Source organism: Coturnix japonica, chromosome 4 (assembly GCF_054131305.1).
Source record: "Coturnix japonica strain WE chromosome 4, WE-NBRP24, whole genome shotgun sequence".
Classification (NCBI taxonomy): Eukaryota; Metazoa; Chordata; class Aves; order Galliformes; family Phasianidae; genus Coturnix; species Coturnix japonica.
This window is the reverse complement of record NC_140666.1, coordinates 79517103-79530718: the sequence shown is the minus strand read 5'-3', so window position 1 is coordinate 79530718 and position 13616 is coordinate 79517103. Positions and strand designations below refer to the sequence as shown.

The window sequence follows — 13616 nt, the reverse complement described above, 5'->3', positions numbered from 1 at the left end:
CGATTGAGGTTTCCCATTCGCGCTCGCTGTGTAATCAGCGTAATCCACTTGCTCCAGGTGACATCGGTAGCATGATGAGTGGAGGGAACCTGTCCTTTGAACATCCAGTTCAGCACTGGCAGTCGAGGTGCCAAAAGGAGCTGTGTTTCAGTCCCGACTACTTCGGAAGCAGCCCGAACCCCCTCATACGCGGCTAAGATCTCCTTCTCAGTTGGAGTGTAGCACTCTTCAGACCCCTTATATGATCGACTCCAGAATCCCAGGGGTCGGCCTCGGGTCTCTCCTGAGGCTCTTTGCCACAAACTCCAAGTGGGGCCTTTCTCTCCAGCAGCAGTATAGAGGATGTTCTTTACATCCTGTCCAGTCCGTACTGGCCCCAGGGCTACAGCACGGGCTATCTCTTGTTTAATCTGTTCAAAAGCCTGCTGCTGCTCAGGGCCCCATGCAAAATCATTCTTCTTCCGCGTTACCTGATAAAGGGGGCTTACAATGAGGCTGTAGTTTGGAATGTGCATCCTCCAAAAGCCCACTGCACCCAGGAAAGATTGTGTCTCTTTCTTGCTAGTTGGTGGAGACATGGCAGTGATTTTGTCGATCACATCTGCTGGGATGTGACGACGTCCATCCTGCCACTTTATACCTAAGAACTGAATTTCCTGGGCAGGTCCTTTTACTTTGCTTCGCTTAATAGCAAAGCCAGCTTGTAGAAGAATCCGGATTATCTGCTCTCCTTTTGTGAAAACTTCTTCTGCTGTATCACCCCACACAACAATGTCATCAATGTACTGCAGGTGTTCAGGAGCACCACCCTGTTCCAGTACAGTTTGAACCAACCCATGGCAAATGGTTGGGCTGTGTTTCCACCCCTGGGGCAAACGGTTCCAAGTATACTGAATGCCCCTCCAGGTGAAGGCAAACTGTGGCTTGCATTCTGCGGCCAAAGGAATAGAAAAGAAGGCATTGGCAATGTCAATGGTGGCATACCATTTGGCTGCTTTTGACTCCAGCTCGTACTGGAGTTCCAACATGTCCGGCACAGCAGCGCTCAATGGGGGTGTGACCTCATTCAGGCCACGGTAGTCTACTGTCAGCCTCCATTCTCCACTGGCTTTACGCACTGGCCATATGGGGCTGTTAAAAGGTGAGTGAGTTTTACTGATCACTCCCTGATTCTCCAACTGGCGAATCAAATCATGAATGGGGAGCAAGGAATCCCTGTTGGTGCGATACTGCCGTCTGTGCACTGTCTTTGTAGCAATCGGTACCTGCTGCTCTTTTACTCGTAGCAGCCCCACAACAGACGGGTCCTCTGACAGGCCAGGCAAAACAGACAGCTGCTTAATGTTGTCCATGTCTACAGCAGCTATCCCAAAGGCCCATCGATACCCCTTAGGATCCTTGAAATGCCCCCTTCTGAGGTAATCAATACCCAGTATACATGGAGCCCCTGGGCCAGTCACAATAGGATGTTTTTGCCAGTCTTTGCCAGTGAGGCTTATTTCAGCCTCCAGCACAGTCAATTCTTGAGAGCCCCCAGTCACTCCAGAAATATGGATTGATTCTGTCCCTTCATGACTGGAGGGCATTAGGGTGCACTGTGCACCGGTATCCACCAGCGCCTTATATTCCTGTGGTTCTGATGTGCCAGGCCATCGAATCCACACAGTCCAATAAACTCTATTATCCCTTTCCCTCCCCTGACTGAGGGCAGGGCCCCTCTATTGGTTACCTGTGATGACTGGAGCAACTCCACTGGTGGTTGGTATGTCTAGTAGTTCTTTCACCCGTGCTCGTAGTGCAGACGTGGGCTGATCATGCCACTTCCTCATGTCTTCTCCACGGTCACGTAGGTAGCGCCACATGGAAACACGCGGTGCAATCGTACTGTTGTTCTTTGCTCGAGCTGGGAAGCGTGTGCGTTTAACAGCTGAGACTTTTGATGATGCAGGTGGGGAGTAGGACTGGACTAGTTTGATCAGATCCTTCATTAGACCTGGTGGCCCGTACGAGGATTGACCTTCATCAGTTGTTTCTGATACTATTACGGGATCATTACAATTAGTTGATGGAAACAATTTCTTGCACATTTCATCTACTCGGTTTTCTAGCCGTGAGATGGCAGAAACTGCGGCATGCAGTTGGGGGAGCTGCTGATCGATGGTTTGAAGCATTATAATCAGCTCAACAACTCGGGGCCATCTGTCCACGAATCCTTTAGATCCTGATACCAATGACTGTGCAATTCTCTCTGGTGCTGTACTTGTGATTTTCTGCCACATGTCAGGATCGGCCCTCACTCTCTCAGGGTCAAGTTCGCTTGGATCAGGGCTGTACAACATTTTCGCCATGGCCAATTCCCTCAGGCGCTGAATACCTTTTTGGACGGTATTCCAACTATCAAATTTAGGCTTCAAAGCATCCTTATAGGGGTACCTTTCTCTCACGGCTTCTAACAGCCGCAACCAGAGAGTAGCAGCTCCATCCGAACATCTGCTAATCCCTCTGTCGATACCTGCATCTTGGGCAATGCTTCCTAGTTGGCGAGCTTCATTACCATCTAGAGACAAGCTGTTGGCCCCATTGTCCCAGCAGCGAAGCAACCAAGCAAGGATACCTTCATCTTGACGCCGTGTAAACTCCTTTCTTGAGCCTTGGATTTCAGTCAGCTTCAGAGGTCGACAATAGGTGATTTCCTCCTCATCATCAGTCTCTTCTTCATGCCTCTTGGTTTTTGCCTTTGCTTTTTTCAGTACTGCTCCATGCCCGGCACCTGGGTCTTCTGCTGCCCCCCCCTGTGCTTCTCCTTCTTTTCGTTCTAGACGCGTGGACACCCGTTTCCATTTCTTGCCTTCCACAGGGGCAACTGATATTGCTACTGATGCCTCCTGTGACTGATCAGAATTAACTTGGGCTTGAATCTCAGATCGGAAACTCTCTCTCTCCAGAATAGTATGATACAAAGCACGGTATGCATAAGCCAAACCCCACATAAGGTTTACCTCCTTAGATCTCTGACCCAAATACTCACTTAATTTCTTAGGGTCCCTTAGGTGTTCAAGAGTGAAATCCCATGACACTGCGGGTCCCCATGCTTCTAAGACTTTTCCTAAACCTTTCCATATTCCCTGCCAGTCATCATTCTCTGGTTCTGGAGGAGACTTCCGCATAGAACGAATGCATAGGAACATATATGCATGCATTGATAGTGATAACATGAATGCAAGTATGAACCCTATCTCAGTTATTGAAAAGCGTGTGGAAATCTGAGAGTACAACCTAAATAAAAAGGGTCTTTTTAGCCTGTACAATGAATTAAACATGGTGGTGTTTGTAAAATTGCCTGTTCCATCTGGGATGCAAGTATTTGTAAAATTGCCTGTTTCATCTGGGATGCAAGTGTTAGTAAGATTCACAATTGCATCCGAGGTGTAGATGCCAAAATTCTGACCATACCACATCTCGTAAAAGTACCAGGCAGGTGTCTCCATCAGTATCCACCTTATTAGGCTATATATCTGCACAATTCCACAACACCAAATTATGGTGTTAATAGTTGACCAATACTTTAAGAAGATCATAATTGCTTTCAATCCCTTAAACAGAGCAACTGGGATGAAGAGTGGATTCATAGCTGGCAGGCTCTGTAAAAGTCAGAGCTAGCTAGCTTTGCTCTAAGGGAGAAAGAAATCCCTTTGTTTTCTACACAAAAGTTAGATAGCAATGCTGAGAATGTGCAACAGCCCTTAATGTTGAAAATTTGTCTGGTATTTCAAGGTCACGTTCTCCGTGAGCAGCTACGGAAAGATAACACTCCGAACACTCCCGTAACGAAGCTCTTTAAGAGCAAAGAGAGAGTTGTTCTAAAAGCTAAAAAGCTCTATGCCCGCATTCTCCACCAAAAAATCTGTCACGGGTTACTTAGATTTACCTATGCCCGTGACAGGGGAAGCCACCCCACGCCCCCCCCCCGGGGCCCGGAAAGGAGGGGGAAAAGGGGAGTGGGATAAAACAGTGACAATCTAAGGAGGAAAAACTTATTTTACTAAATATGATATCGAAATACAAGATAACACAATATAATATAATTAAGGCTAACAAAATCGAACGAAACAGAGAGAGAGAGTCTCCGAAAACCGAGAGGCCTACTGTGAACTCTAGGCGACACGGCTGGAACGCTTCCCACTCTCCGAGAAGTTCGAGAGAAGAAGGAGGGCACTCCAGCCTGGGAACGAGATTATATAGAGTCCTGGTCCCGTGACTTATTGTTACTCCTGTTGTTCTCTGGGATATGTAGTCTTCTTTTGTGGACTGCACATTCAACAGAAGTATCCATACTTGACATGATGTTATGATGTGGAATACTGATAGCAAAATTACAAAATTACAAAACCATGACAACCTCCCTTGACAAAATTGAGGCCATTCCATTCCCTCTCATCCTATCACTGTAACCTGGGAGAAGAGACTGACCTTTACCTCACTACAACTTTCTTTCAGGCAGTTGTAGGGAATGAAAGGTTATTTTCAGTTCTGTTCTCAAAAAAGTATCCACAATGAGGAACAGAATAGCCTATTAGCACTGAAATCTCATAATTTAGGGAAACCAAACCAAACAAACTTATCTATACAAATGTTTTTACAGTTCATCTTACAGTGTGGAAAATCTGTCTCTCTCACAGTATTTCTTAAAAACATGTTTTGATACTAGAGTTTTAATCACAATAATCTTTCTAATGATCTTTGAAAAAATACTTTGTATTAAGGTTTGCAAGGCTATACAGATACCTTAAACAAGTCTGAACTAGTTAGCTTAGCAATCAAGAGCATTTACATTTATCACTGATCAACACTGAGGGGGAAAAAAAGGAAAACAAAAAAAACCCAAAAAACAGTCCTAGCTGAATTACTCCTTAATGCACAAAATCACACTAAGCAGTCACATCTGCAGTTTATTTCAGCAGCAATAATATGCAATAAGATGCGATGGTCTGAAGGACACTTACTGCATTTAGCCCACAGAGCTGGTAGCATCCCATGGTGACAACCACAGTGATCACTTGCCATCGTACAGCACGGGTTCTAAGGAGCTGAAGCACTGACACTAATTTGGTGTTTCTTTGGACTCGACTCTCTGCCAGAACTTCTTCTACTTCTTGAGACACATCTTCTTTCCCAAGGAAGGTCTGAAATGCTACACAGAACAAACATTAAGCTAGACACTAATCATTTGTAACAGGCTTGTTTCATGATACGTGAGGCAATCTGGAGACATTTATGGGCTCCAACATAATTATTCTTCTGCCAAAAATATGACTCTATTCTGGGTATAATTCTTGCAATCTATTTCTGAAACTGCAACAAGAATATAAATAATTTAGCACCATGTCAAACCTCTCCTTATATTATTTCATATATACTACAGAATAAAGCCCAATGCAGAGTCAAAACCCTGCATAAACTGAGAAAGAAAAGTTTAATATCAAGCAGTTCTCACCTTTATTTAAGTTAGCTACTTTTGTGACCAAACAGAATAGCAGATCTTATTGCTGAAGATAGATTGGATAGAGAAGTAATAATATGTTAAAATGTGTATAAGCCTGTTGAAACAAGAGAGGCAAACATTTGAAAGGAATAGCTATTTGTCTTCGGATTGTCTAATTTTCAATATCATACAGATAAGAATTAATTTCTTCAATGTATTTATTATTAGAAAGGATTATCCAAAAAGGTTCAAAAGTTTCTATCTGTTGACAATTGACATATCGGAGTGAATTCAACTGGTAAATATAAGCAAACAACCCCGAATTTTCCTGCAAATAAAACAATTAAGTATTATATCACTGCATGTTGTTGACTCACTGAGAAACCCTTCCAGTTTGAATGATAAAAGCTTTTCCTCTCACATCCCCTTCAAAAGGTACTACAAGTGGATACCTCCTGGTGGAGGTGGTGCATCTCCACCAAACTTGTAATACAAATATGGTATAAATTAATGATTACTTCATCACAATTTTATGAACATATCCCAGGGGTTGGCTTTTCAAGAGATATTTAAAATGTTCATCATCTTGGAATAACTGCAGAGAAACAATTACATTAAACATATTCCTGTAACAAGGCTTTGTGACCCAGTAGGATGCTTACTCTAAAAACAATCCTTTACACAGCAGGTCACCTTAATGTTGCTCCTGTTAAAGGAAATAATGAGTTATTTTTATTAAATGAATAAGTTGATTTATTTATCCTAGGAGCCAAACTCATTTTTGTCTTATCCACTGCTTTGCACAGCACTGCATATTGATCAGTAACCTTCATATTTTCAGTCCATTCTTTTGGATCACAAAAAGAACTTGGATGATCAAGAAAGCCAAAAAAAACCTGACTAGTCAAGGGTAAAACACCCATCCTCCATTTAGTTTTAGAAACTACAAAATATAACTTCACTCGGTAGGTAAAAAAGCCAAGTAGTGGCCATTCGCTGCTGTGAGGGGTTGGCCACATGAACAAGCTGGCCGAAACCATATGATTTGATTCATCACTTGTTGAGTGTGCAGTGCTGCACACTCTGCCAGGTGGACCCTAGTTAACAGAAGGCATCATTTTTCAAAGGATGGATGCTCACCACCTCTGGGTGCTGATTCAATTCATAACATTAATTTATTCTGATATTCAGTTTTTCTTTCTGGAAAAGAGAGGTCAGAAATTTCAAATTCTCTAATACAGCATGAGTGCTGTCCTTCCATGTAGTTCTCATAAATCAGAAATGAAGTAACAGATTCAGGTCTTAGAATCATGAATTTAAGCTGCTGAGTTTTGTTGTTGTGCCATTTTTCAGTAATTATTAAATGACATACAAAACAGTTGTTAAAATGAATGCAATGTATTTAAAGTACAATGTATTGGAACAACCTGTAGCATGCTACAGTTGATGTCTTATGCTTAAATTTCACTATTGTCTGTACCACTAGAGCACTGACAAAAATTCAGACAACTGTGAGAATAACCAGGCATATACTTCATTATCCTTCTTTGAAATGATTCTCATAGATTTTTAAGCATCTAGTTTATTGGCCTAAATTAGGTCAGTGCACAATTTTCTTTAGTTTTTCCTGTTTGCATTCCTGTAGGGCACGCAAGTGAAAAATATAGGTGCAGTCAAGTAAAATGGAAGCAATCTGTCTGTTCTGCACAAGGGAGCTTACTGCATTTTGAGAGGGACCAGGAAGTTAAAAACAAAAACAAGCAACAACAACGAAAAACAGCAATTACCAAAAATTACCAAGTACATGGCAGGAAAAAAAAAATAGACACCTGCTTTCTTTTTCTTCCCTCTTTGGTATTAGGACCAGAGATGTTAAAGTTGATAGGAAACTTTGACAGATGCATAAATAAGTCAGGAAATGCCAGGAAAATGCTATGCTACCCATGCATATTTTTCAGTAGATAACAGTAACAATTTTTCCAGCTATTCAATACAACTTTAGGGTTCTTTCATTAACACCGTTTCAGTAGAGTAAGAATCACAGTTTTATACATAATTAATGTGGAAATAAACTCTGCACTAACCGAGAAAAATCAGAAGTCATTTTATTTGTTATTTTCAATTCTGCTCATTTTGTATTTTAAACTTCTTTATTACTGGCACTGAGAATCAGAGTAGTCATTCTTATCTCCCACTGCAGTGACTCATTTCCTGTTTCCCTTCTTAGGGATACCGTGCTTTCACACCTGTACCCTGCTTGTTACAATTCTAGCAATTTTTAGAACTTCTCCAGATTTCTTGTTAATTTTCTTAGACCAGAAGATCCTAACTCTTACACCTTTGAAAACTTGAAAAATGAAGCAGTACAAAGCCATTTGAATATTGTTGTTCTGTGCTACCTACGGATATGTTCATTTTCATTCCATTTCATTAAAACTGGGGTCTTTAACACTAAGCTTTGTATATCTCTTTTGCTAAAAGAGATTTAAACAGCTATTTAAATGTAGTAAAATATTAACTACCACCATGTAGCATGGCAACATTTAATACTAAATCCAAAGTTGATATTGCAGTTCAGTAAATGCAGCAGCAAGAAAAAGACTTGCTCATAGACCTGTGAGTTAACATCTAGTTTGGCATTACATCTATACGTCTTCTCAAACCTGGTTTTATAGACCATCAGCTCACTATTTAGATTCACTTGAAACTAAACAAGATGTACAGAGGAAACAAAATAACCGCATGCTGCCTTAGCACAGAACAAAAATTGATAAACTGAACTGCACCAAAGTTTCATTAAACCAAGTAAATTTTCTAAAAGACATGAGGTTTAGGAAAAGCTTGCAAGCAAGGCAGACACACTGTGGTAATCCCAGCTTTTGGCAGCCAGCTCTAAACCAGCAAGTATAGCTTATAATTCTTCAAGACATGCAAAAAACACATAAACAGAAATAAATCATAGGTGACCTTCCTGACACTAATAACAACTGCATCTAAATCATTAGATTTTCAGCTTTTTTTGTTGTTGTTTCCTATAGAAACTCTGATTTTAATGTCTCTGATACATGTAGGCTCCATGGGTGTCTTTGAAATAAAAATAATGACTTGCTTTTTAAAATCAGAAGTGGCCTTGCTCTTTTATCACATCAAAAGGCATCAACACAAACTACATCCTTTTTTTAAAACCACATTATTTTTTACACCAGGTGCAATACTCTTTCAATAACCATGGGAATTTAAATGTGTGACTGAACACAGCAAACGAACAGATTTTGTACGTCACCAACAGATGTTACTGTGACATTATATCCAAGTTATTTGACCCTTGAGACATAATAATGTTATGGTTCTCTGGGAAGCAAGGATACCAAATGACTTCCATTATTGGTTTACATGACGTGTTACTGTAGCTATATTTAAAATACAGATTTCCTCTTTGCAGCAGTATTCTTCAGAAATATACTCAGCTCTCCAGATATTTGTAAACAATGTTGTTAATCAAGATTTTTTTCTGCTTTATCAAAATACCACTGATGATCTTGTTTGTATTACTATATATCCAGTAGCCATGGTCACAGACCAGGGATTCATTTGGCATGCAACAAATATTCAACAAATACCAAATACCTGTCTCACCATCATAGATTTTGGATCTTAAATGAAGAGAATAAATTGGATGCAATCACATTCATTGATTTCTTTTTCCTCTTCCTACTCTGTTACCCTTTTGCTCTCACAGTTTCTTGGCAATTTTTACGGGAACTGTTGAATCACAGACTGAACCTCTGACTGACCATCTAAGGTGAGCACTGAGTAAGTTGTGGGAGCACAGGGGAAGGTGATTCACCTGTGTGAGCAGAAGGGCTGTAGTCTGGCTCCACCTCTTCTAGACCCCATTTAAGGGCTGACTACCACTAGGGAAGGATCTCTTTCTAGAGATCACTCCTCTTGGAGTTTTCCCTGTGAGCCCACACAAGTGAGCATTTTCCATTTGTTTTCAGTTATCCCTTTCTAACCACACTATTCTGTTTACATGTTTATTATGCACAATTTAATGATGATATCCTTTTAGAGTCTTTCAATCACTTGAATATTTATTTCTTCTTATTATTATTATGCAAGCTAAATGTCAAGCATTTTTCTCCCTTCTTTTATTCCAAAGATAGGGGACTTGGGATGGTTTTTCCCTCTCTCCATTGCCAGACTTCCAACTTATTGAGTAAAGCAGGATTATAGATTGTACTGTGAATCCAGTCAATCATTCTGCCCCCAGATAGTTCTCCAACATTCAGCAGTGAAAAAAGAATACAGGATTGGATTTGACTGGTTTCAGGGAGCCAGATGCAGGATATTGACTTCAGGAAGACCAGCAGTGCTCAGCTCATAGTACTGCTTTTAGCATAGTATCCACAAAGAGAAAAGTGATCTGTACCCTCCTTACTCCTGTGCTTGTGAAATAGTTTGCCTCATAGCAGTGTGGTTTACACTCAGACAACGACACCTGCCTACTACTGCCTCATCTTTTCTCTTTTTCATTATTATGTCTCTTATTTGCCACTTAAAGGTATCATGCTCTTTTACACTGCTTCCAAAAAACAGAATTAGGCCACTTGTAATTTGGTAGTTAAAGTCTGGTTATCTCCTGAGGGCAGAAAAAAAAAATGGAGAGACTAAAACAGGCACAGAACTGTGGAAACTCACTGACCTACATTATCCCATTGGATTTTTATTGCTCTAAAATAATTAGGAAGATTAACATTGTCATCTCCATTTTAGAAGCTTTTACATAGAGTATTTTATAAAAAGACTAAGGTAGTCATTTGCCTTAAATATAGTGGACCTTTTGCAAATAATGGTTTTATATTTCTCCAAAAAGACATAATCCACAATGAAATGTATGAAATTTGCACAAGTAGCCTTGTTCCATTAGGGGAAAGAGAGCGGATTTATTCACAAAACAGACTTGCACATTCCTCATATTATTTTGCAGATCCAACCTAAGACAAATAATTCAAGAGCATTATGTAGTCATTGTTATAATGGAGAATACTGCATTGTCAGTAATGGCTTATGAGCAGTAGTTTTTTCATAATTCTCTGGTCTCCGTAATACACAGGCTTTTCCTTATGCGTTTCTACAGATAAAGCCAAAATGCAGATGATTTTTCTTGATTGTTGATTCAATTATCCACATTCCTATTTTGTGAATCCCTCCCACTTGCTTTTACTATTTTACTGCATTAGAGAAACTCAGCTCTTGCCTCATCTGTGTTTCTCTGTGTGCCCTGGTGGAGATGAAAGCACCGAATCCCATTCATCAAGCTGACAGTGCAGGTCTCTGGTCATTTTTCACCCAGGCATTCCATGAATCACACAAACATCTTCCCCACCTATCTGTATACTAACTACACATAGAATCATAGAACTGCTCAGGTTGGAAAAGATCTTCAAGATCATCAAGTCCAACTGCAACCTAACTATAATACCGTAACTCTAACAACCCTCCGCTAAATCATATCCCTGAGCACCACATCTAAACAGTTTTTAAATACCTCCAGGGATGGTGACTCAGCATACAAAGATGCTTTCATTTGCAAATCTATGTTAGGAGAAGGGAGATTACAAGGCATGTGCAATGGTAAGAAAACTGCTTATTTCCCTAATGTGCTTTACAATAAGCCATCTAGATACTTTACAACAGAGAAATATAAGATTATACGATCCATACTGCCTTACAGGGGGAATTTTATGGATTGTGAACAGTTAAATCTTACCTAACAAATATCTGTACCTATTTTGCATCTGATATCCCAACAGGTTGCCTTGCTTGGGAAGTAAATTGTCTAATCTTGGAAGAATCCCTTTTTAGTAAGTAAGGAAAGGGTAGGAAATTGATTGGAATATATTGACATTACTGTCTTAGGCTCATTATATATGAAGTTATGGTTGAACCTGATGATCTTTGAGGTCTTTTGCAACCTGAGTAATTCTATGATTCATATATCTATCTAGATTCACCAGTTACCAACAGATTACATTCAAAAAGAGTTTCAAAATGTACTGCACCACATATCAGAGTTAAATCTTGATTTTAGAATTAATCAAGTCCAAGAGCTTCTGTTCATATCTATCAACTTTAAAAATTTATTGATATCAGTCTCCTTTGTTTTTTGGTGCCTAAATTTACATCTATACTTGTTCCAGTGGCTCAAGAAATCCACCTTTTCATCTGAAGAAAACCTCATTAATAAGCTACTGGCTAAAGACCATCTCAAGTACCATAGCACTGGAAATAAGGTGTGGGTAACATTGCTATTCGGATGTCTTCTACTTCAAAATCCACCTCCGATGCTTCTAGATTCATTTTCAAACATTTTTAGAACGTGTGTTGAAACTGGCCTATTACCAACAGTAAGTGGTGTGAATTTCCAAGCAGGTGAAGTTGTTTTCATGAGAAATTATGACAGTTTCTAAGCTCTACATGCAAGAGAGCCAGCTCTACTATCACTAGTGAGGTTCCCAAGCACTGTGGAAGCATTCTGAATAGATCTCTAAAACAAGTCTAACATGATTGCAGATGCAGGCTCTTTGCCAGACATAGCTCTGAAAGTACATCGACAGTTTTATCAAGTTGAACAGAGATGGTTTAAGTTTGGCAGCAAAAGACATTTTCTCCAAGCCCAGGCATAGTGCTACAGAACTGAGCTACTCAACTTCCTGCCCTAAGCTGCTTGCCATAGTTTCCCCACTGGATGGTCTGTTTAAGATCCTCAGGCAGGCCATTTCCTTTGTAGTCTCCGGAAAAGCTGTTTTCTGCTTCCCCAAATCTCTGCAAAGCTCAGAATTCTTATCAAAGCCAAATTTCTTTTACTTCCTTTTAAAAACAAATAAAAAAAAGCAAACTATCTGATCCTAAGAGGATTGCTCTGAAAGTAATACCGTCAGAATATCAAAGGTGGATGTTTTGGTATGAGAGTAGAAGCTGGATCTTCTTGATAGTTTTCAATTATATTTTGTTGCCATGCGACAGATGGCAGCAGAGGAGCAGTCTGACAAAAGGGTGTCTGACATGGAAATGTATATGAAGGAAAGGTGTGTCATTGAATTCCTCCCTCAGGATAAAATGGCTCACACTGACATTCACTGACACCTGCTGAACATTTATGGAGACCAATTATATCACAAGCAGGCTCTTTCCTTCTATGTACGGTCTTCTTTTAAAAAGATCACACTACAATAAGCAAAAATAAACACTTTTCTCAGTGTGATGTACTGGAAACTGTAACTGGACATAGTTATTTCAAGGGGCAGAGTATACAAAAGCTTTTTTTGATGTTATTACAGATTATGCATGGAAGGTAAGGTAAGAGCAAAATATTCTGGTCTGTGTCTGTGAAACTGAAGCAAGAAATCTGGGAGCTCTGTTTTCAGATAAATAGGTATGTGCCATTTTTATCATACTAACAAAGGTTGTTGAGTCATAGAACACGTGGTAAACAAAGTGACTGTGGAGCAAAATCCAGGAAAAAAATGTGCTTTCATTAAGAAAATGGCAAAGACTATACGTAAAGGACAGTCATAAAGACTGAAATCATCTTTCACTCCCCAGTGAACATTGCATGTAGTGTCTGACACATAGCAGGAGGATGATTTGAGTTTCTATCACCAAGCATAACATTATATAAGTTAGCTTGCTGGTGAAATTCATGCACAGAAAAAAAAACCCAAAGCAACACTTATTTTTAGAGACATAGAAAAACAAATGGAAAAGGCAAGGGAAAGATAATTGCCAAGAAGATATTTGCACTTGGAATATTTTGCTTTCACTCATATAAAAATTCCTTTCCAGACTGTATCCCTTAAGCTTTCTTACAAGAATCTGAGTAACACATCATACCTTTTTCTGCCTTGCTGGTATTATGTTTTTCAAGTAGGAGGTAACGAGGACTTTCAGGAAGAAAAGGCAGAATCACTACTTGTATCAATGCAGGAACAACGATCATTCCAAACAGAAAAGGCCACCGAGATTCCTGCAGACAGATGCAAATATCAGTCAGTAGTGTTCTCTCATGGAGAAACTAGGAACAAGAATAGCTTTGATGGAAAGTGCTGTAAGTTCATCATTTGACATATTG

The 13616-nt window shown here is 39.9% G+C and overlaps 1 protein-coding gene across 4 annotated transcripts in view; it reads right to left on the bottom strand.

The window, feature by feature from the left end:
- SLC2A9 (solute carrier family 2 member 9) overlaps nt 1-13616 on the bottom strand; it is a 98466-nt gene that overhangs the window by 49363 nt on the left and 35487 nt on the right. For all 4 annotated transcript variants that reach the window (XM_085545740.1, XM_085545738.1, XM_085545741.1 and 1 more), the window contains 2 exons: nt 13379-13511; nt 5004-5191 (listed from right to left, as the gene is read on the bottom strand). In XM_085545740.1, coding sequence (XP_085401866.1) covers nt 5004-5191; nt 13379-13511 — 321 coding nt within the window. The remainder of the gene's footprint in view (nt 1-5003; nt 5192-13378; nt 13512-13616) is intronic.